The 25154-nt window shown below is 38.0% G+C and overlaps 1 protein-coding gene and 1 non-coding gene across 2 annotated transcripts in view; one reads left to right on the forward strand and one right to left on the reverse strand.

The window, feature by feature from the left end:
* LOC116098326 (vomeronasal type-2 receptor 26-like) overlaps window positions 1-23337 on the forward strand; it is a 31289-nt gene extending 7952 nt beyond the window's left edge. The window contains exons 3-6 of the mRNA XM_031380966.1: window positions 1-768; window positions 11472-11696; window positions 13064-13187; window positions 22445-23337. The exon at window positions 1-768 is cut by the window's left edge and continues 42 nt beyond it. Of these exons, the coding sequence (XP_031236826.1) occupies window positions 1-768; window positions 11472-11696; window positions 13064-13187; window positions 22445-23337 (2010 nt within the window). The remainder of the gene's footprint in view (window positions 769-11471; window positions 11697-13063; window positions 13188-22444) is intronic.
* Window positions 15673-15804, reverse strand: LOC116100173. Its single transcript, XR_004122518.1, has one exon. It is a non-coding gene; the product is annotated as a small nucleolar RNA SNORA17 (small nucleolar RNA).
* Window positions 23338-25154: the final 1817 nt, after the last annotated feature.

Here is a 25154-nt window from a genome sequence, read left to right on the forward strand (position 1 = left end):
CAGCTCCAGTCTCCTTACCAGTTTCCTGTTCACACCACAGCTCTGTATCAGGGAATTATTCAACTGCTGCTATACTTCACTTGGGTCTGGGTTGGCCTGGTGGTCCCAGATAATATGAGGGGAGAACTCTTCCTTAGGGACATCACAGAGGAGATGACCAACCATGGACTTTGTGTAGCATTTGCAGAAAAGGTTCCAGAATTTCCTGCTAAGGACACAGTAAACAAGAAACGTTTTATGGAAAGATTCTCATTGACACGTGTTATCATTGCATTTGGTGACACATATTCTCTTCTGAAGTTTGTTGATAACATCATTCATTATACTACTTTTCGTAATGTCTGGATCACAACTTCTGATTGGGATTTCACCACATTTCCTTTTCATCAATGTAAAAGTTGTATAAACTTTGTTGGAGGATTATCTTTTTCTCTTCGCATGGATGAAATTCTGGGATTCAAGGATTTTCTCAGAAGTGTTCAACCTAGAAAATACCCTCATGATATCTTTATCCAGGATGTGTGGTCCATCTTATTTGACTGCCCACGTTTTTATCAGCACGGAGTCAGGGAACTAAGTCAATGTGAGCCAAATGGCAGCCTGAGCACACGACCTCTGCATGCTTGGGATATGAATACTTCACCCTCAAGTTACAAAGTCCATGCTGCTGTGTATGCCATTGCCCAGGCACTCCATGAGGAGCTGTCACTCAGAGTGGAAGGAGGCTCACTGGATAAAAGTGTTCTCTGGGCTCCTCTCCCATGGAAGGTAGCAATAAATGGTCTTGTGTTTTCCTAGGGTATTGGGCTTTGGCCTATAAGTTGTGCATTTTGTTTCATGAACTTTCACAGTTACTCTCAAATTAAAGATATAATTCAAGAAAAACACATTGTGGTGTTTAAAGTTGAAATGACATTTCTGTCAAAAAGCATTACAAGCAAGATGATGAAAAACAGGGTTTTCCTAATTTAAGCAGTTTCAAATAATAATAGTCAGGCCCTTTTGTATTCATAACTATTTTATTATTCCTTTTCTTCTTTTGTGAAGAAAGTATAGAATACAAGTCAACTGACTTGGGCAAGTATAATATGGCATATTTTAATGTATTTCAGGCTCATATGATGCCAATAGTTTGTTTTATTTTGATAAACAGATCCTAGAAAGAACACATAGCTCTATAAGGCTGGACATTGTCATCCATGACTATTCTCCTGCATGTGTGGCTTCATGAGTTTGAAGCCAGCCTGGACTATATAGACAGACCTCATTCTTTAAAATCAGATCCCAACCCAAATTAAATCAAAAGCAGTTTCTCTAAAATGAATATGGATTGAATGGAGTGGCACTAATAAAGACACATCAACTTTCCAAATGTCTCTCCCTCTGTACCTGCTTGTCTTTTCAAACTTACTGAGTTTCTAGCAATGTGCCAGAATTCCCTCCTTTACACCCTTGTCAACTTTTCATTTTTTGAGATTTTTTTAAATGTGTCCATTGTTTGGTACTTTCAAGCACTTAAGTAATGATGAATGGTGGCTTTTTTTTTAACCTCTGCCCCATTGCATTCCCTACCCCTCCATTCCCTGTTGGAGCCTTTTTTCCGACCAGCACTCTCTCATTCTCATGACTTCTTTTTTGTAAGTGGAATCTGCTGAATTAAATTAGAAATTCTAACCCAAGAGTGGAAGGTTATTTCTTGACTAAGGGCCAATTATTCTTTTAGATCGCTTAAATATTTGGTATGTTTTGATTTTTTAAATCAGGAATCCTAACACATAGAAAGTTGTATAGTTCATGGTGACCTGCATTCACCCTTCTCTCAGATCAGTGATATAAAACATCTTTCCACACAATTTTGGCCACATGTATCCTTTTCACAAAACAAAACAAAAACCAATCTAACAGATATTTTTTCTTATTTTACCTTTATGGCTAAATAATTTCATCCCTTACCTATAAGTTGGGATAATAAGCCTTCATTGCAAATATCTTCTTCTGTTCCATGAGTTGTCCTTTTCCTCTGTTGATTTTTTTCTTTGCTGTGCAGATGCTTTCTTGGTAGGATAATTTATCTTGGCTTTCATTGACAGTTTTTGATATCATGTTTGAAAATATCATCATCAAGACCAATTACATCAAAGGACTTCTCACTCTGTTTTTCTCTAGGAGTTTTTTATTCTGAAGTTTTGATCTGTTTTTACTTTATTTGGTGTATGAAACACAACTGCAGTTTATCATCTTGTTTTTACAACAGCAGTTGTAGAAGAGATTTCATTTCATCCTTTGTGTGTTCTTGGTGTCTCATGTGTTCAGTTGGTATACTGGCTAGTTTTGTGTGTCAGCTTGACACAGGCTGGAGTTATCACAGAAGGTAGCTTCAGTTAGGGAAGTGCCTCCATGAGGCCCAGCTGTGGGGCATTTTCTCAATTAGTGATCAAGGGGGTAGGGCCCCTTGTGGGTGGTGCCATCCCTGGGCTGGAAGTCTTGGGTTCTATAAGAGAGCAGGCTGAGCAAGCCAGGGGAAGCAAGCCAGTAAAGAACATCCCTCCATGGCCTCTGCATCAGCTCCTGCTTTCTGACCTGCTTGAGTTCCAGTCCTGACTTTCTTTGTGATAACAGCAATGTGGAAGTAAGCCAAATAAATCCTTTCCACCCCAACTTGCTTCTTGGTCATGATGTTTGTGCAGGAATACAAACCCTGACTAAGACAGTTGGTTTCTGCATTTCTGTTCAGCTCTTCTGTGATGTGTGCATGTTACAGGGCATGCTTGTACTGCTATAATTTTATAAAACCATTTGGAATGGGAAATGCAATGTTTTAATTTTGTTCTTCTGGATCAAGTTTTCTTAAGGCAGATCCTGTGGGGATTTTAGGCCTTGAGAAAAAAATCACTTAAATTTTCATAGAGAATGCCCTAATCTGTGAAGCCGTTTGTATAATGAACTATTTTAAACAGTATTAACTCTTCTAATTCTTGATATTGTTTCTTTTCTTTGTCTTTTCAAACTCTTTCATCAGTCTTACAGGCTTTGGCATAGGGATTTTTTTACTTACTTGGATAAATTTTTCCAAATTAGTAAAATAATTAAGATTTTTTTTATTGTTTCTATTGGCATATATTTATTATAAATGGCATTGGGTTTCATGAAGATAATTACATTCAAGTGTATACAAGACTCAGTTAACTGTGTTTCTCCTCAATTCCTTCACTCTACTTTCTACTCCCTGCAGGTGTGGTGGTTTGAATAAGAAATGTCCTCCACAGGCTCAGGATTTGAACAATAAGTTCTCCAGGCATTTGTCTAGGGAAATTTGGATGATGCAGATTTCCTGCTGTAAATACACCAATGCAAAAGGGTTTTGACATTCATTTTTCTTCACATTCTTCAGGGCCACCCTCTCATCCTGTAGGTGAGGATGGGAACATTCAGCTTCCTATGCCATGACATGTGCTTACTGCCATGCTCCTCACCATGATAGACTCTGGTCTCCCTAGAACAATAGCCCAAATAAACTCTTCCTTCTGTCAATTGCTTGGGTCACAGTGCCTTATCACACCAACAGATCAGTAACTAATACACACTTCTGTTGGTCACATTTGGTCCTCTACCCAGTTATGCCTTTACTCCCAAGTCTTCCACTTTATGTATGTGTATGTGTGTGTGTGTGTGTGCAAGTGTGTGTACAGTTATGTGCAAGTTTGTGTGTGCATGTGTATGCCTGAGTGCATGCTTATGCACATGCAGGTGCTTTTTAATGTCCATGGGTTTGTGTGATAAACTAAACTCTACAAGTGAGAGAAATACTTCATGAGACTGATTTTCTTTAATATGATAATTTTCTTACACTAATTTTCTCATGAATGGCATAAAATCATTAGTCTTTTAGATGGATATAATTCTAATATGTGTATTACAAATTTTCTTTATGTAGTCATTAACTGATAGACACTATATTAATTACTTTCCTGTTTCTGTGTCAAAACACTATGATCAAGCCAAAGGGCTTGGCTTACAGTTCAAGGGATAAAGGTTTCCTTGTGGCAAGGAAGCTTGGCAGGAAGCATCAGGTTATAGTGACATGGTTAAGAGATCAAATTTCAACCAGAAGATAAAGCAAAGAGAAGCAACTGAATATCCTCTAGTCTCTCAAAGCCCATTCCCAGTGACGTGTATTCTCCTGAAAGGCTACACCTCTGAAATCTCCTGAAACTAACCAACCAACTAAGTGACAAGTTTTCAATACACAAATCTATGGGGGTCAGTTTTATTCAAACCACCACATACTCAAGCTGAGTCATGAACTCATTATTGTTGCAGTAAGCCCTAATGTCAAATACCTCTGATACACTGACTTAAAAGTCCTTCAAGTAAACACCAAGAAGTGATGGAGCTGGATCATATGGTAGGTCCATTCCTGTTTTTTTGAGGATCATCCCTTCTGGATTCCAGAGTGGATGGACTAATTCACATTCCCACTAGTAGTGTGTAAGCACTCTCTTTTCTAAATATTATAGGCAATTTTTGTTATTATATGGGTTTTCTATTGCTGAGACAAAGTAACCAAAAGGGACTTATGGAAGAGGGAGTTTATCTTGTCTTAGGTTCCAGAGGGAGAGTCCTTAATGATAAGGAGGCATAGCAGTAGATACCTAGAATGCAAACCAGAGAGATCATATCTTAAACCACATGTGGGATCCAGAGAGAACAAGTGGGATGAGGCTTTACTGTCTTAAAGCCCACCCCAGTGACATACTCTCTCCAGCAATGCTCCACAGTTTAAAAATTCTATCACCTCCCAAACTACCACTTCCAACTTTAACCAAGTATTCAAATACCTGAGTCAACTGGGAACATTGATTATCCAAATCACTGCATATATATCCACTGTTTATTCTCTCTCTCTCTCTCGCTCTCTCTCTCTCTCTCTCTCTCTCTCTCTCTCTCTCTCTCTGTGTCTTTGAGTATTCTGAGAATTTCTTACAGTGTTTTGATCTGATTCATCCTCCTTCCCCCCAGCTTTCCCTTTCTACACCCAGATGTGCATCCTACCCCCTTAGAACCCTTCAAGATCAATTCTTGCTATACTAATAGTTTTGGATATGTTGCCTTCTGATGGTGCATGGTCAACTTTCCAGAGGCTATACTCTTAGAGAAAATTGACCCTCCTTTCCAATAGCTTACAATTGCCAATGTCATCTGAGGTATGAGTGGACTTAATGCTCAAATACTTTAACCTGGATTGGACTTATGCTATGGAAACTGAGCTCCTATGTGTAGCTGCCATGCTGTGGACAGAACATTCTGTTTTCTTATAATCATCAACTGGCTTATTCCACAGGGACTCATTGACTGGCTCATATTTCATAAGGCTAATATTGTATCATTTAAACATTTTCTAAATTTAGCTGTATTTTGTTTATATTCTTTTCTCCCTCAAGTTCATCCACATACATGCCTCCTCCAAACCATATGTTCTTTCTCAAAAAACAAACCAAATCTCAGTAGAACAATCCACCCAAAACCAAGAAAACAAAATAAAAATCACACCTCTTCCCTCAAAACAAGACAAAACAAACTGTCACACTGTAAGCAAATTAATGCACACATACACAAATCAATGGGGTCCATTATGTTGGTCATTTGCTCCTGAACATGAGACCTGCCCTGGTGTGGTTGATATACCCAGTGTCATTCCATGGGAGAAAGCTGATTTTCCCTCTCCCAGCAGGTATAAATGACAGTTCAGTTGTTAATTTCTAACCTGATGGCTAGGTTTTTATTCAGTTCATTCATTCATTTATTCACTTATTTATTTATTTATTTATTTTTCTTGGATATTTTCTTTATTTTCATTTCAAATGTTTTCCTCTTTCCAAGTCTTCTCTTCAGAAACTCCCTACCCCATCCCTCCTCCTGTTGATACTATGAGGGTGCTCCCCAACCCACCCACTCTCATTCTCCTGCCCTGGCAGTCCTCTACATGAGGGCATCTAACACCCTCATGCCTGAGGGTCTTTCCTCCCACTGATGGACAACAAGCCATCTTCTGCCACATATGTCACCAGCACTATGTGTATTCTTTGGGTGGTGGTTCATTCCCTGGGAGCACTGGGAGGTCTGGCCTGTTGACACTGTTGCTCCCTCCATGAGGCTACAACCTCCCTCAGCTCCTTCAGACCCTTCTCCAACTCCTCCATCAAATTTCATGAAGTCAGTGTTTTTAATGTCTGAGTAGTACTCCACTGGGTAAATGGACCAAATTTTCTGTATCCATTCCTCTGTTGAGGGACATCTGGGTTATTTCCAGCTTCTGGCTATTATAAATAGGACTGCTATGACCATATTGGAGCATGTGTCCTTATTACATGTTGAAGCATTTTCTGGGTATATGCCCAGGAGTGGTATAGCTGTGTCCTCAGGAAGTACTATGTTCAATTTTCTAAGGAACTGCCAAAGTGATTTCCAGAGTGGTTGTACCAGCTTGTAATCCCACCAGCAATAAAGGAGTATTCCTCTTTCTCAACAACCTGGCCAGCAACTGCTGTCACCTGAGTTTTTGATCTTAGCCATTTTGACTGGTATGAGATGGGATCTCACGATTGTTTTGATTTGCATTTCCCTGATGACTAAGGATGATTTTTAGGTGCTTCTCAGGCATTCTGTATTCCTCAGTTAAGAATTCTTTGTTTAGCTCTGTTCCCCATTTTGTAATAGGATTATTTGGTTCTTTGATCTTAGAGCAGAAGCCATTGATGTTCTCTTCAGGAACTTTTCTGCTGTGCCCTTGTCTTTTGAGATTTCCCCCCCCCCCCACTTTCTCTTCTATTAGATTCAGTGTATCTGGTTTTATATGGAAGTCCTCAATCAATTTGGACTTGAGCTTTGTACAAGGAAATAAGAATGGATCAATTTGCATTCTTCTACATGTTGACTACCAGTTGAACCATCACCATTTGTTGAAAATACTGTCTTTTTTCCATTGAATGGTTTTAGCTTCTTTGCAAAGATCAAGTGACCATATGTATGTGGGTACATTTCTGGGTCTTCAGTTCTATTCCATTGACCTACCTGTCTGTCACTGTACCAATACCATGAATTTTTTATTACAGTTGCTCTGTAGTGCAGCTTGAAGTCTGGCATGCTGATTCCCCCAAAATTTCTTTTATTATTGAGAATAGTTTTCTCTATTCTGTTTTTTTTGTTATTCCAGATGAATTTGAGGATTGCTCTTTCAAACTCCATGAAGAATTGAGTTGGAATTTTGATGGGGATTGCATTGAATATGTAGATTGCTTTTGGCAAGATGGCCATTTTTTCCTACATTAATCCTGCCAATCCATGGGCATGGGAGATCTTTCTGTCTTCTGAGATCTTTGATTTCTTTCTTCAGAGACTTGAAGTCTTGTCATATAGATCTTTCACTTGATTGGTTAGAGTCACACCAAGATACTTTATACTGTTTGTGACTATTGTAAAGGGTATCACTTCCCTAATTTCTTTCTCAGCTTGTTTAACCTTTTTGTAGAGGAATGCTACTGATTTATTTGAGTTAATTTTATATCCAGCTACTTCGCTGAAGTTGTTTATCCCTTATAGGATTTCTCTAGTGGAGTTTTGGTGTCACTTAAGTATACTATCATATCATCTGCAAAGAGTAATATATTGACTTCTTCCTTTCCAATTCGTATCCCTTTAAACTCCTTTTGTTGTCTAATTTCTCTGGCTAGGACTTCAAGTACTATATTGAATAGATGGGGACAGAGAGAGCAGTCTTGTCTAGTCCCTGATTTTAATAGGATTGCTTCAAGTTTCTCTCCATCTAGTTTGATGTTGGCTACTGGTTTGCTATATATTGCTTTTACTATGTTTAGGTATGGGTCTTGAATTCCTTAACTTTCCAAGACTTTTAACATGAAAGGATGTTGAATTTTGTCAAACACTTTTACAGCATCTAATGAAATGGTCATGTCTATTTTTCTTTGAGTTTGTTTATGTAGTGGATTATATTGATGGATTTCCATATATTGATCCATCTTTGCATCCCTGGAAAGAAGCCTACTTAATTGTGGTATATGATTGTTTTGATGTGTTCTTGGATTCAGTTGGCAAGAATTTTTTTGAGTATTTTTGCATTGATATTCATAAGGGAAATTGGTCTGAAGTGCTCTTTCTTTGTTGGGTCTTTGTGTGGTTTTTGATTCTGCGTAATTGTGGCTTCACAGAATGAATTGGGTAGTGTTCCTTCTGTTTCTGTTTTGTGAAATAGTTTGAGGAATATTGGTATTAGGTCTTCTTTGAAGGTTTGATAGAATTCTGCACTAAACCTGTCTGGTTCTGGGCTTTTTGTTTGTTTGTTTGTTTGTTTGTGAGTCTTTTGATGACTGCTTCTATTTCTTTAGCATTTATGGGACTGTATAGATGGTGTAACTGATCCTCATTTAACTTTGGTATTTGGTATCTGTCTAGAAAACTGTCCATTGCATCGAGATTTTCCAGTAGTGTTGAGAAAAGGCTTTTGTAGTAGGATCTAATGATTTTTTTGAATTTCTCAATTTCTCTTGTTATATCTCCCTTTTCATTTCTGATTTTATTAATTTTGATACTGTGTACTCTCTGGTTAGTCCGCTAAGTGTTTATCTATCATGTTGATTTACTCAAATATCCAGCTCTTGGTTTTGTTGGTTCTTTTTTTCAGTTCTTTTTGTTTTTACTTGGTTGATTTCTGCCCTGAGTTTATTTCCTGCTGTCTATTCCTGTTGGGTTTGTTTGTTTCTTTTTGTACTAGAGCTTGCAGATGTGCTGTCAAGCTGCTAGTGTATGCTGTCTCCAGTTTCTTTTTGGAGGCACTCAAAGCTATGAGTTTTCCTCTTAAGACTGTTTTCATTGTGTCCCATAAGTTTGGGGATGTTGTACCTTCTTTTTCATTAAATTCTAAAAAGTCTTTAATTTCTTTCTTTCTTTCTTTCTTTCTTTCTTTCTTTCTTTCTTTCTCCCTTTCTTTCTTTCTTCCTTTCTTTCTTTCTTTCTTTCTTTCTTTCTTCCTTTCTTTCTTCCTTTCTTTCTTTCTTTCTTTCTTTCTTTCTTTCTTTCTTTCTTTCTTTCTTCCTTTCTTTCTTTCTTCCTTGACCAAGTTATCATTGAGTAGAATGTAGCTTAGCTTCCATATATATGTGGGCTTTCTGGTTTTTTTTTTTTTTTTTTTTGCTTGTTTGTTTGTTTTGCTATTGAAGACCAGTCTTAAGATCAGCCTTGCCTAGTTACACAAGATGACCATTTTAGTTTCCTTATCCTCCGTTACTAAGTCCTTACTAATGGCACCCTCATAGGTTCCAGGAAGATTCACTCCACTAGGTTTTGACATTGCCTCTAAATGCCCTACTGTTCCTTCTCTCTCTCTGTCTATAACTTTTCCTTCCATACATCTCTCCCCAAATTCTTTCCTTTTTGTTCTCATCTCTATCCACTGTCTAGTCTAACCACAAAATCTACTCTATTTTCCATTCCCAGGGAGGTCCATGTGACCTGCACATTTCATCCTCAGAATCCTCCTAGTTACTTAGCCTCTCTGGATCTGTGGATTGTAACATGATTATCCTTTATTTTACAACTAATAATAACTACACGCTGTTTGTCTTTGTGGTTGCCTCACTTGGGATCTTCTCTGGTTCCATCCATTTGTCTGAAAATATCACAGTCTCATTTTTCTAACAGCTGAGTAGTAATCCATTGTGTAAACCTATCACAATTTGCTGATCCATTCTTCAGGTGAAAATCATCTAGGTTTCATCCAGTTTTTGGCAATTTTAAATAAAACCCCTATGAACTTAGGAGAACAAGTGTCGCTGAGGTAGGTTAGTGTGCTATCTGGGTATAACCCAAGAGTAATATAGCTGGATCCTGAGGTAGATCAATTCCCAAATTTTCTGAGGAACCACATATTGATTTCTATAGTGGGTGTAGAAGTTTACACTCCCACCATCAATGCAGAAGTGTGCCCCTTGCTCTCTATCCTCACCATCATGAGCTGTCTTTGATCTTAGTCATTCTGAAAGGTGGAAGACAGAATCCCAAAGTAGTTTTGTTTTGCATTTCCCTAATGCCTATGAATACGGAATATTATTTTAAGTGTTTCTCAGCCATTTGAGATTCCTCTATTGAGAATTCTTTGTTTAGTAATGTACCTCATTTTTTAAATTTAGATCATTTAGTTTGTTGTTGCATAGTGTCTTCAGTTCTTTATATATTTTGTATGTTATCGCTCTTTCAGATGTAGAGTTGGAATAAATTACTTCCCATAATGTAGACTTTTGAAGTTGTTCTTTGAATTGCAGAAGTTTTTTGGTTTCATGAAGTCCCACTAATTAATTGTTGATGTAGGTGCCTGCACTATCAGTGTAGTGTTTAGGATATTGTCTTCTGTGCCAATGTGTTTAAAGCTGTTCTCTACTTTTTCTTCCTCAAATCCAGTGTGTCTAGTTTAATGTGATTGCTAATTGGCCTTGAGTTTTATTTCGGATGAGAAATATAGATTTATTTGCATTATTCCACATGTTGAAGATATCCAGTTAGAACAGCACCATTTGTTGAAAATTCTTTCTTTTTCCACTGTGTATTTCTGGCTTCTTTATCAAAATCCATGTGTCCATACATGTGTGGATTTATTTCTAGGTCTTCAATTTAATTTTATTGCTCAACATCCGAGTTTTATTAAAATACTTTGTGGCTTTTATTACTATTGAACTGTGTTACATTTGAAAACTAGGCATAGTAATACCTCTTGAAGTTATTTTACTATTTATTATGTTAATTCTTACTGATTCATGAGTATAGAATATCTTTCCATCTTCAGATATCTTCTTCTGTTTCTATATTCCAAGACTTAAAATTTTATCCTACAAGTATTTTGTTAACTCATTTGGGAACCCCTAAATATTTGATTCTGGTTGTGGCAACTGAGAAGAATTTTGTTTTCCTGATTTTTTTTCTTAGATTGTTTATTATTTGTATATAGGAAAAGTAAGATTTTTTTAAAAGATAATCTTGTGTCCAGCCTCATCAAAAAAAAGTGTTCATTAGTCATAGAGTTCCCTGCTGATAGGGGTTGCTTATTTATACGATCATGGAATCTGCAAATAATTATATCTTGAATTTTTATTTGCTAATTAGTATCCCTTGATCTCCTTCAGTTATCTTATTTCTGTAATGACCATTTGGTTAAAAATATTTGTTTCCTCCAGTATTTGAGTTTTAGTATGAATGTTTGTGTGTGTGTGTGTGCACATGTGTGCGTGTGATATAAGCTTAGTGCTGGCATGGATTAGCCCTATGACAAATGTATGGTATACATAACAATAATGAAAACCACAGGAACCTACAGTTAGAGAAAGAAATGGCAATTAAAGTAGTCAGGTTTATTTACATCTCAGTGACTTATAGTACAAGTTCTGAAAGTTATATTTCACTTTTAGCTCCACCCATTCTTACAAAAGGGCCAACTTGGGAGAATCACCAATGAGAAGAATGCTGTGAACAAGGAGGTTTCAGCCACAGAGTTTGATATCTTTAATTACCAGTCTCTGCCAGTAGGTTCCAAAGGTCAAGTGAAGGTTGGAGAATTTATCTTTGAATCTCACAGTGTTCAGCATTTTTCAATAAATACAAAACTCATAACTTGGGGTAAATACCACAAGGAGGTGAGTATCTTTGTGTTCAGCATGATGTGCTGTTCTCAGAGTGGAATTCCTCAAAGAACAGTGTTGTCAGAAGTAATCAGCTTTTGGTCTAGGAAAAGCAAAGAGAGTTAACTGCTAAAACCAAAAAGCTTCTAGTCACAGACTAGCAAGAGAGTGTTAAATCATCAAAAGTCATCAGATTCTGGGTCCCAGGAAAGTAAGAGAGAGTTAATGGGTCATTAGCCTTTGGCTTTCATACATCACTGGGTCCCACCTCAGTACCTGACTGCTGGTGTGGGACCCCAGCAAGTTGGGTATATCCTATCTCTGACTCACTCTGGAAAATCTTTAATCACATTGTCTGCCAAATCAATTAGATGTTACTTTCAAACGTGGGTGCTTTCTTCTACCCTTCTAACTAACTTTAACTTCCTTCTTTGGGATTAAAGATGTGCTAAGGGTTGAGCCATACCACAACTAGAGAGCTATTTTTAGTAAATAACACAATCTCTGGGTTCACAGTATAATTAAATATCCTGCACAGATAGTTTTGGATTTGAATTTTAAATCTATATGCACATTCATCCCCTTATTTTTCGAGCTGTTCACCCTGAATATCTCAGTGATGTGATAAAAAGAGGTCACACATAGTAATGGTGAGCATTATGGTCTTCAAGAGTCCTAATAAATTTTCTCCAATTGAAGACACTGGGTATATGAACAACTTCAAGCCAGGTATCTTGTTCAAGATTAGGTTGATAGCACAATAAGGAAATCAACAGTATTTATACAAATAGTTTTATTTGGTTACAGTTTGGTGGGTTTTGTTTTTGCTTTTTCTTTTCTTTTGCTGCTGTTGGATTTTATTTTCTAAATGAAATTGTTGTTTTATTAGGATTTTGGTTTGTTCTTTGAGAAAGAACATCAGTTGGGTAGGTAGAGAAGAGAAGAGGATCTAGACAGACTTGGGAAAGGGAAAGGATATGATCCAACTATATTCAAAGTTTAAAAATTGTTTTAAATATAATAAAATATAGTATATAATATACAATAAAAATAAAAATAACAGCTGAATGAAATTAAAAGCAAGTGTTCGAAAGGAAAGGGAGACAGACAACACAAGAAAGGAAGAAAGAAAGGAGGAGAGAAAGAGAGAGAGAGAGAGAGAGAGAGAGAGAGATAGAGAGAGAGAGAAAGAGAGAGAGAGAGAGAGAGAGAGAGAGAGAGAGAGAGAGAGAGAGAGAGAACTTCGGGTTCACACTTTCTAAAAGCATGGCAGTTCTGGGGTTGTTACAGTACACAGAAGTCCTACTGAAATCTACCATCTGGATGCTCATACTGAATGTCATGTATTGACTGTGATCCCTCCTCCCATGTCTCCTGTACAGGTTCCTTTATCTGTTTGTAGTCAAAGTTGTCCCCTTGGATTTAGGAAAACACCTGTTGAAGGGAAACCATTCTGTTGCTTTGATTGTCTCCCATGTCCAGATGGAGAGATTGCAAATGAAACAGGTATTTATAAAATGATCCTGAATGTGGAAATTTTTGGAAATTATTCTGAATGTGGACATTTCCAGAAATGATTTTGAATATGGGAATGATTCCCAATAGGGCAGGAGTGAGTAACACAAAGCCTGAAGACACGGTTACACTCGTATTCATACCTCCTAATACTTTAAAACAAGTTCTATCTGTGTGGAGGTTTCACAACCTTTTAGTGCCAGCACTCAGTAGGTAGATCTCTAATTTCAAGGCTAGCCTGGACTACAGAGTAAATTCCAAGACAGCCAAGGCTGCCCAGAGAATCTTTATCTTCAAAAACAAGCAAATAAAGACCTTGTCATTTTTATTGCTGTTGGGTATTTCTTTATTGGTTGGTGGGTTGGCTTGTCCAGATTGGTCTCAGACTTCTGGGCTCCTGCAATCCTCTAGGGTTAGCTTCCTGGATAACTAAGCCCACCTGAGTGTGCTCCTGCATTTGCACTTGTTTTGTCTTCTACACATCTGCATTGTATTCAGTTTCTTTTCTTTGTACCCCTGCTCCTCATCAATGGTTATATTACTGCTGTAGCAATAACAATGGTTAAATTTCTTGCTCTCTGCATACCCTAAACTATGAACAATTGTCAAAGGTAGAGTCCCTGTATATCCCCAAACAGTTAACATTCCCTGCAAACCATAAAGCATACACACAGTTAAAACTTTTCCTTTGGAATTACTTTGACTCTTGTGGGAGTTCTCATTTTGCATTCCCTGGTACAGTAAACTAGCATGAGGTTACTGAACAACTAAGCACTGAGGGATTCCAGAGGACGTGCAGGCCTGCGAATGATATGTGGTGTTGTGATTCATGTTCAGGGCTGTGAGTGATAGGTGGAGTTATGAGTGATATGCAGGTCTGTGAATAATATGTGGGGTTTTGAATGATGTGCGGTAAATCTCCTCCAACTGTACTCTGACTGTCCTGATGTCACATCTTCCTCAAATTGATTTTAATTGCAAAGCCTCCCCAGAGTACAGGAGCAATGCTTCCTACCAGCTTTTCGTGTCCTTACTTCAAATCTAACATCTATTAGAAGGTAGGTGTTTTGTCATGTAAATTTCATTCTCCTCAATGAAATCTTTACTTATCAATAACTGTTTAAAGTAATGTCCTTTGCTTTGTTTTGTTGGCAAAGTAGTGGTAGTTTGCAAGCTCCCTACTTCCTCAGCTCTGGACATGCAGATGAACACCAAACCTTCATTTCTTTTTTTTTTAAAAAATTAACTTTGTATTGGTTCATTGTGATTTTCACATCATACACCCCAATCCCTTTCATCTCTCCCTTTTCTTGTATTCAACCTCCCACTTGCAACCTTCCACTGCATTAAGAGATAAATGACTCATTATTGAAGCTGTAAAATATCACAGTTTGTCCATGTTATACCCTTCTGTCTACACGTGTTTGCTTGCCAATGTTCTTTGTATGTTAATGTTCACTGCATCGATTTGTTGGTCTTCTATTATTTCTCTGGATTCTGCTGCTCTATAGCTGCTGGGACTCCTCTTGGGTATCCAGCTGTCGGTCTGCATTATGGAGTTCATGAACTTTTAGAGACTTTGGAGTATCCCTTCTTGCACTCCAGCAGTTCATAGTGCGGTAGATGTTGGGGTGGGCCTAGATAATAAAGACTATTCTGCCGTTCTACTTTCAGGTCCAGTTCACAAACAGTCCTTGATACTAGGGCCAGCTATACTCTGCTTTTTAGGTGAAGTTCAGAGACAATTCTCCCAAGTGCTGCAGCTAGGGAGGGATATGGCCAATTCTTCCATCCTATAATCCCAAAGTCAGTTCTTCTGCCTGCAATAGATGACTAGAGACAAGAGAGGGTAGGTGCAAATCTCTCCTTGGTTAGCACCACCAGCCAGCAGATAAGAGGCAGCACTGTTTCTCCCACACTCATGTCCTTCGGGTTGGCTCACTAACAACCCTCATATCCAGGGCTAGCTCTACTGTGCTGACCAGGCAAGGTTCAGGAACTGGTCTCCTGAGTGCTGAAGCATGTAAGGGGTATGGGCAGCCCTTCTGCTTTAATGACCTTGGAGGCAGCACGCCTACCAGTTGTAGGTCACAAGAGGCAATGAAGAGGGCATCTCTCCCTTACCCATGTCACTGCATAGCAGTCAAGTGTCTTGTCAGCTAGGCCATGCTCATGCCCTTGGGGCTGGCTTACTTGTGCCCTCAACTACCAGGGTCAGCTCAATTGTACTGACCAGGGGAGGTACAGAGCTCATTCTTCTGTGTGATGCAACCTGTGAGGGAATTACATCAGGATCATTCCTCTTCTGGAATGCAGTGATGGCCACCTCTAAGGATTGTCTGTGTTGAGTTCACTCCAGCCTGGGGCCTTCGGGCTTAGAAAGACTCCTAGTCTCTGGCTTGTTCCTTGTACTGGGAGTCATTTAGGTTTATGCAGCGCTGGAATAGTGGTCATCTCAGGCTTTCTTTTTCCAATGAGTGTTAGGCTACTAATCATTCAGATGTTCCTAGGTCAGAATACTTTGGGTAGACATAACCGCTCTCCTGTCTGCCACCTACTGGTGTACATGTGAAACAGCAGCCACCCCTGCAACCCTTCTAAGAGCAGTCCTTGCTCTGCATCCTTTTCAAAGTGGAATACACCCTTTTTCACTTTTAGAAAAGTAATACACTGTCTTTAATAGATAAAATCTGAAGAAAATATATCCACACTAATACTTTCTAAGGATATCAGAGAGTATTAAAGTACCTTTCATTTTTCCCTGTTATGCTTGTCTCAGCCTTTCCCTCTTCTCCTCATAGCACTACTGTCTAAGCCGACAACAGAAGACTTAATGTTTACAAGTATATATGACTGAATCCCCTTTCCTTCAAGTCTAGCAACTACCAATTATAACATTATCTTTGTACTTCAATACTTACATGTGTTATAATCTGAAATAATATTTTTATGCTACTTTTAAATATATTGCTTCTTACAAAATGAGTTTGCAAATTTACAAGTTTAAATTTACTGAAAACCAGGAGATTAATTGGGTGATATAACCCCACTGTACTAAATAATTCTAAGAAAATTATTTCTATCGTCACCATGCATTTAGTGCATTTTCATGCTGAAAATTGAACCTAAAGCCTTGCAATATGCTAGTCATTGACAGATCATGCGATTATCACCATGAAAATGTTTTCTTATATGGGCTAAATTCAATCATATCTCACCATACACTTTTGAAAATACATTCACACTGGGATCTTGGCCCACTGGGTTTTCAGTGGTTACTAATACTTCATTATATGCCCTTTAAAACATTAATTCTATTCTCTTGTAGTGAGAGGACTAAGTTAACCAGAGCCAGGGTGACTCTATGACATGTTTCAAGCTGGTAATTTGGTAGACTAGACCCAACTTTCTGTTTATCAGACCTGGAAAAGTGCAAAACAAACTAATTTCAGAAAAAAAAAAAACCCTGAAAGGCCAACAATCAGTAAGCTTTCCCACCAGCTATTCTGAGCCCACTTCACAGACATCCAATAAGGAACTATAGAAGCTGCCTGACTGCCTAACCTGAGCCAAGTATACTTGATCAGAAAAACTCCCACAAATCCCCATTAACCAATCACACAGGCACCCATATGTCTGGAGATGGAGGCAGCCATTCTAAGGTAAAAGTCACCCACTTCCACACTCACAGGCTTTAAAATGACTCTGCGTAGCCTACACCTGTGCCTTCCATCCTGATTTATGGTAAACCTCTACATTCAGGTTCTCTTCAGAATAAATGTTCTTTACAGTTGCCTATTATCGGAGTCTGGAGTATCATTCTTTGCAAATCATAGACCCTTACTTACATTTGGGGGCTCATCTGGGATTTACTGAAGCCCCCTAACCCAAATAGTTGAGCTTTTTCTGTTCTAATTGGTAAGTCTGGGTGCAAGGTTATCTATTGTCTTGTTTGCCTGTGTTTCGGGTTTAATCTGGAGTCAGAGAATGGCAAAGTAGATGAGTATTTTGTTAAGTAGCCAGGGGCTGTGGAGGATACTCACCAACCTCCTTATAGGAAGAACTTGCTAGCTCCCATCTGCGTTCTGAATCATCTTTGGTTTATGGGCTTTCCAAACCACCGTTTGCAAAAATAAATGGCCCACTTATAGAGAAGGATGGCCTGAGGAAAAGTCTTCTCTAAAATGTTTTCTATGAAAGTTCTCTAAGAAAGTTTTTTTTTGTTTTGTTTTGTTTTCTTTTGTTTTTGTTTTTTTGTTTTGTTTATTTTTTGAGACAAGGTTTTTCTGTGTACCCATGGCTGTCCTGGAAGTCCTTCTAAAAAGTTCTTCTCTTTAAAAAGTTCTTCAATTTTCTAAGAATAGGGGATTTCTTCTCTTTGTCCTCAGCACTTAAACATCTTTCAGAATACATGATCACATGGTAAAAAGTTCATAAGTTTGCACATATATTCAAATCATAAATTGAACGGACAGTTTACAATAGAGGAATTTGTATGCATATACATCAAGAGTATTTATCTAGGTAAATATTCATCATCTTTCACTAGCTCTACATGTTTATTGAAAGTTGAAAGCCATAACTTTTGTGACTAAGGTATTAGTGAAGTTCCATATAGATAAACCTAGTCAATATTTTATCTTCTATTTTTGCACCTATAGTAAATTGTTGTTGGCCACCTGCGCCAACATAAAAGAAAGGGTTCTTCTGGAAATAGGAGTTAGAAATAGGTAGGAAAAGATAGAAGGAGATATGAGAGAATGGCCACAGAAATACCTACCCATGCGTGGAAGGGTAAAAATTAGACAGCAGACTTTACTGTTCAGCCCTCTTGAATTTAATGAATCCCCTTTGTTTCCCCAACAGGTAAAATACCTGGGGCATAAACCACTCCCCCCAAGATACGTCTGTGTGGTAGTCCAATCATCGACTTCCTTGTTACTCTGTGGGGGTGGAGTTTTCGAATGTAACTAGAACCCGGTTGGAGGCGTGGCGAGGCGAATAGCAGGAAATGGGCAGAGAAGTGTGGCTATCAGAGGCAGGTCTCAAACCAGGAGGGTTACAAATTGTCATAAATTTTATGACCTTGGGTTAATTGTTTTATAACTTCGTGGGATGTGCTTTAAGTTCTAGATGCATGCCTCTCTCAAAAACAACTAACTTGTGACACTAGAAAAATAGTATAATTCTTACTGTAGTTTTGAAATCAGAAAGGACCTAGTAGCAGTCTTATAATAAGTGATCTAAATAACTACTAATATATTTTAGGAGTTCTTATGGAATCATCATTAAGAATTAAGAATCTAAGACCCCTGTTTGGTTAAAATCATTTTTGTTACCAGCTGCACTATTCCCAACCCTCCTTCCTCTGCAGGAGAGCCTATCCTTCCCCCTCTACCTAGAGTCCTCCCTCTTCCCCTGAAGATGATTTCTGTCCTCCTCCTTATATCTCTGCTCCTGCCACCACTGCCCCTGCTCAACCAGCACAGTCAGAGGAAGAAATAGCCCTTGATTCCTCTGTCTCTTCTGACTCCATTTGGACTCTACCTTAGACTTGGGCCTGTACTTCCCAGAGGGCTGACTCTACTACAACCTTGTCCCTCCAGACTGTAGGTACCTCTAAATGTTCAGAAGACACAATTCTAACATATAAGCTATTTACTTGTAATGACATTTACAACTGAAAATTTCAAACTCCCTAATTTTCAAAGAGACAGTCAGTACTCAGAGATCTTATAGATTCAGTCATGTAACTCACTGGCCTACCTGAGGTGATGGTCAACAACTGCTCCAGGTCCTCCTCATGACAAAGAAAAGAGAAAAAAGGATAGTGAGACCTGTGTGGAAATTGGTTCTGGGAGTAAACGGACTGCTAACCCAAGTGTAGTCTGATAATGATGCAGCCTTTCCCTAGGCTCAACCTAACTGATGGAGGTAAGGACAGTCTCTGGTTCTACCAACACATTTTGATGGGGTGGGGGGGTGGTCCCTGAGAAGCCACTAGACAGCTCATAAATTTATCTAAGGTAAGCCAGATGGTATAGAGAAAAAAAATGAGAACCACAGAGAATATCTTAAAAGATTTTTGAAGCTGATATGAGGCCACAAAGGAACAGGAAGACAAACTAAAATGAAAATGGCTTTTAAAACTATCTACCTGTATGTGGATGGAAAAGGGGTATGCAAAAGAAGCATTCAATTAGATGTTGGAACCATGAAAGAGACCAGTGGGTTATTTATCCAGAAAACAGGAACCGGTAGCCTGAAAATGGCCAAACTGCCTCTGGATCATATGGATCATAGCTGCTACTTCCATGCTGGTCAAAGATGCTGACAAGATAATCATTGGAAGAGAAACTTCTTCTCCCCACCCCCATGCTATGGATGAGACACTCCAGAATTCACCTAGCCAATGGCTGTCCAATACCAAATTGTTACACTGACATCCAGAGACTACCTGAGGACTGCAAACTCCTGAATGCTGACTTATTAAAAGTTGATGTTAGCTAGTCTAATCAACATGATAGTTTCTTCTCTTTCAGCTGGGTCACCTAACCAGATGATTCTTATACATGCCCCATTGCCTAATCTTTGACTAACTTTTCAGCCTTCCTCCACCCCCAAGAGAATAATGAATGTACTAATAACTACAAAAGTCGATTATTATAAATATGACATACATTATGCCTCCTTACAAGCTGAGATGCTAAGTCAAAAAGGAATGATTCTTAGGTCTCAATTGATGCCTTAGCTAATGACTTAGACTTTGGGGGAAAAATGTGACAGATCAATGATTTGATTCAATTACAAATCAGAGGTTGGAATGAGAGGACACAGCCAGAGCCAGGCTGATTCCATAACAGACTGGCGGTTTTGTAGACTAGGCCCAATTTTCTGTTTCTCAGAACTTCACAAGTCTAAAACAAGTCAGTTTCAGGAAAAAATCATCAACCTTCATGGGTAGCCATCAGGAAGCTGCCCTACCACCTAGCCAGAGCCAATCTCACAAGCAGCCAACCAGGAGCTGTAGAAGCTGCCCCACCACCTAGCTTGAGCCAAATTAGCAAAAGTCTCCAAAATTTTCAAATATCTTAACCAGTCACAAAGGCATCCATATCCCTGGAGAGAGAGCCAGCCAATGAAGGGAAAGAAAGGTAAAAGTCAGGAACTTCTACCCTAATGGGCTTTAAACTGCTCCCGCAGAGTCTACTCATATATCTTCTGTCCTGAAGTATGCTAGACACCTACATGTAGGTTCTCTGCAAACTAAATGCTCTTTGCTCTTACATACTATTTGAATCTGGAGTATCATTCTTCACAAATGATGGACCCTTACAGTAGTATTTCAACCAGTTTTTTTCCTGTGTAGTTTTTTTCTTCAAACCACCAGTGTCTAGCTCCTTATATAAAAGAATATACTTTTCAAAATCAAAAGGAATGTAAGCAGAATTGAAAGCCAAGGACACTAACTTTGGCTAATGACCATGAAGAAACCACTATCCTTCAATCAACATGTGTATGCCACTGGAAAAAAAAACTAATTTAAACCACCTTTTGGAAGAGAAATTAGTATAGATTGAACAATACTTTACTGGTATTTTAAGAAATTTTTTGACATATAAACTCACAGTCAAATATGTAAAATTTTTCTGCTTTTCTTCTTTCTTGTCTCCTTTTCTTTTCTTTTCTCTTCTCTTTTCTTTTTCCTTTCCTTTCCTAACTTTTCTTTTCTTCTCTCTTTTCTCTTCTTTTTCTTTTGAAAGAAGGCCTCAAAATGAATTCTGTCTGGCTAAGAATGTGTTATGTAGACCAGTCTGACTGGTAACACTCCTGTTTCTGTCTCCTGAGTACTAGAATTGCAGGTGTGTATTCCTGTGACTTGCTGTAATTATTTTCCTAATTAAAGATGGGTTCCGTGCAAGCATCCTTCATAGTAAGTAAGGCTTTCAATTACACTGCATTCATCTTAAATATTCAAAGAATTACCTCTACCTGTCTCTTTTTTTAAAATGACAGTACATGAAGAATTTACTAATTTTTTCTGTAAAAGTACAGAAAACTCAAATAACATAAATGTATATAATTAATGTACATTGAAAATTAAGTGCAAAATTATTTTTCCATCAATAAACTTCTAATCAGAATTCAATTAAGTGTTTTATGGAATTTAACCAAACAAGTACTTTTTATCATAAGAAAATATTCACCTCTAAAATGTATTGCCTGAAGCATTATTTCTAAAACAATGATACATCACTTGGTAAAATCAAAATCAAAGAAACAAAAGGAAATACCACTGTTCCAAACATAGGTGTTAGTAAATGTAAGCAAATTTTACTTTCTAGACCTTCCAAAATAAAAACTAAGAGCTCCCAGAAATAAGAGCTTCAGGGGTCATTGCAGACTTGTAGGTAGAAAGGTTGTAAGAGCCAGAGAGGGGGCATCTGTTGTGAAGCAGTATTTATCACATATGACAGAGTACATGAGCACATAATCTCATAGAAGAATGCAATAGACTAGCAACAGCATAGGCCAGACAATATTCCAGGGTTGATGGGGGACAAGCTCATAATGATCCAGCCCTAGCAAAGAGTTATTGGCAGGTGATGCCTGCTGGAGTGAGAGTCAGCTTTCTTCAAATATGTGATCCTGACTGGCTGCCCATGTTATGGTAGATGGTCCTATATCCATATGGACACAAAGCATTAAGTGACAACAGTGGGGTAAAAAGAAAGAGCACTTGAAGTTGGGAGTAACAATTGTTAGAGGAGAGAGAGGGAAAGAAGTACAGGGCAAAGAAATTGGTGGTGGATTTGATCAAAACACATTATATGCATGTGTGATATTCTCATGCAATAAAAAGATTTTTTAGTGAAGAAAATGTACGAAATGTAAGAATAAACCTAAAGATTCAAAGTGTATTTTCTCTTCCTTTCATATGTTATCAAATATAATTTTCATTTGTCTGATTTCCCCTCATTTCATTTCTATATTTCTGACTCTTTCATATCATTCAGGTCCACTCACTTTCTGAATATTTCATGGATTCAAGTGTATATGTATTTTTCTCTCATGAAAGAACACTTAACTAATTCATCTATTGTTTTTCAATATTATGATTCAGTGAATATAACCAGGAACATTTCCTTCAGAATTCAACAATGGTTCCACTCAAGACATATGACCCAAATGTCCATCTGTGTGGTCTCAGCAGAGGAATGTAATCCACCAATCTGTCTCCTTTTCAGATATGGATCAATGCATCAAGTGTCCTGAAGATCAATATCCAAATAAGCAGAAGAATTACTGTCTCCCTAAAATTATCACATTTTTGTCCCATGAAGATACTCTAGGAGCTGTTTTGGTGTCCGTGGCCATTAGTTTATCTGCCTTTACAGCCATGATTTTAGGATTATTTATCCACTATCGGGACACACCCATTGTCAGAGCAAACAACAGAAACCTCAGTTATCTCCTCCTTGTTTCTCTAATGCTCTGTTTCTTCTGCTCTTTAATATTCATTGGCCAACCTAGCACAGCCACTTGTGTCTTGAGACAAATGATTTTTGGGGTTGTATTTTCTGTTGCCATTTCTGCTATCTTAGCAAAGACCTTCATTGTGGTTGTGGCCTTCAAAGCCATCAGACCAGGAAGCACCTTACAAACATGGATGGTGACCCGACTCTCAAACGCTATAGTCTGCTGTGGTTCCATCGTTCAAGTGTGCATCTGTGCAGTCTGGCTGGGAACCTATCCCCCTTTCCCTGATGTGGACATGCAGTCAGAGTTTGGACAAATCATCCTGTGGTGTAATGAGGGGTCCACCTTTGCCTTCTATTGTGTCCTGGGTTACTTGGGCTTTCTGGCCACTCTCAGCTTGCTTATTGCTTTTGTGGCGAGAAGGCTACCTGACAGCTTCAACGAGGCAAAGACCATCACATTCAGCATGCTGGTTTTCTGCATTGTGTGGATTTCTTTTGTACCCACTTACCTGAGCTCCAAAGGTAAAACCATGGTAGCTGTGGAAATTCTCTCAATTCTGGCCTCCAGTTCTATCTTACTGTTCTGTATATTCCTTCCCAAATGCTATGTGATCCTACTGAGGTCAGGTGGCCATTCTAGAAAGAAGTTCTTTAAATGAATTCCTCCTGTAGGTGAAGGAATTTATTGTGATTTATGTAACATGAATTATGTAGAAATAAAGATTCAATAGCCAGGGCTATACAGAGAAACCCTGTCTTGAAAAGCCAAAATAAAAAAAAATAAAATAAAGATTCAAAAGAGTGGTGGGAATCATTGTATTTCTTTTGACAATGGCAATTGCTATTTAATTAAGTATCCCTGCTGTCATTGGTGATGACCATTCCCAGTGAACAAAGCTATCACCAGTTAGATAGTTGCCAACTAGAGGTGATTTCTGGTGTGTCTACTAGATGTTTCTTTAAATCACAGTTTCAACATAATGTAAGAGAACTGGAAATGGTTAAGAGTGAGAAAGAAAGAAAAATCATTTGTGTGGAAATAAAAGTAATAGATGTTTTAAAATGTGCTTCCTCTCTGTTAGTCATATGCAAGGTGCATTGTTTCTGCTCTGTTTAAAGAGCCTCACAAACAAGACTATGTGATTTAAATTTCTGAGTCTCTCAAAGGTTTTGTGCTCTTTTCTACGCTCAGGTGTAATAACATGGATGAGAGTTTAGGTAGACTCTCAGGGGAAACATAGACTTGTTTACCCTGAGGATATCCAACACGTTAGTGTGTAGAGGATCCTTTATGGAGTGCTTGCTGTTCTCTAGCAGATTTGGGAGTTTCACATTGTCTTCTACAGGTTCACCTAGTGAAAGCTGATATCATTTATATCCATTGGATTCTATTCTCAAGCAAGGAATGTGTCTGAAATTAGATGTGGATAAGGAGAAGAGGTTTAAGGCCAGAGATTCAATTGAACATGGAGAATTGTGGAATCATGCATCCTAGAGCATGTGGCTTTTCAGATATTTGTTTTTATCTAGTTAATAAATAGCTTTAAAATGATTGCCAGATCATGTCAAGGGCAAATTTAAGTTGTAGCTTGCAATAGTGGGATAAGTCACTGCTCAGCCATGGTCAAAACATGCTCTGAGAGGACTACATGACCAAAGTAGTTTTGTTTATGTTCTAGAACAAAATTTACTTATGTCATACATAGTTTTAAACTAAAGATAATGCTTCCACACTGAAATATGATACCACTGTAAACCAAGAAAAATTTAAATTATTCTTAGGCTATTTGGTGTCTCAATTATTGCTTACCTTTTATTTATTTAAACTTACACAATATTGGACTGAGTTGCTTCTATTTGGCGATAAAAATTGTTGAGAAATTTCCATCGGAATCTGCCATTATATGGGCAAAATAAAGTTTGTTCAAAATGTATTACATGGTGGGCATAGAAACACTTGTGTTAAAAGTATCTGAAACTATACACTCGTGGGGTCTTACTACTTGGAAGAAGAAGACACTTCACTCTGAAATGCTGCTAGGCAGTTTGACACCTTAAGTGGAAAGAATTCCATTTTCTAGAGTCAGTTTCTCTCTTGAAGCTGTGTACCACCATGTTGTAAGCCAAGCTCAGCACTGAGAGACAGATGGAATGCTTCAGGGGCAGTTCCAGGTGGATGGCAACTCACATTCTGGTTGGAGCTTATCTAAAAGATTAAATAATTGTTCATCAGATATATGTTGCTAATTAATATTCATACATTCAAGCATTTTGTAAATGAACAGATTCTGGAAATTACTATGTAACTAATGGAGACCATCAATTATCCAGTAATCTCTCAAAACCAATACAAATCTATTACTTTATTATGATTTGTAAATACATGGTGGAGTATTGTCATGAACTCTTATAAACTCTTTAAAAACTTTTCATTACATAAATAATCTATTTGTGCATCTTTGCTTAAGAAATAGTA

Source organism: Mastomys coucha, unplaced genomic scaffold, assembly GCF_008632895.1.
Source record: "Mastomys coucha isolate ucsf_1 unplaced genomic scaffold, UCSF_Mcou_1 pScaffold20, whole genome shotgun sequence".
NCBI lineage: Eukaryota > Metazoa > Chordata > Mammalia > Rodentia > Muridae > Mastomys > Mastomys coucha.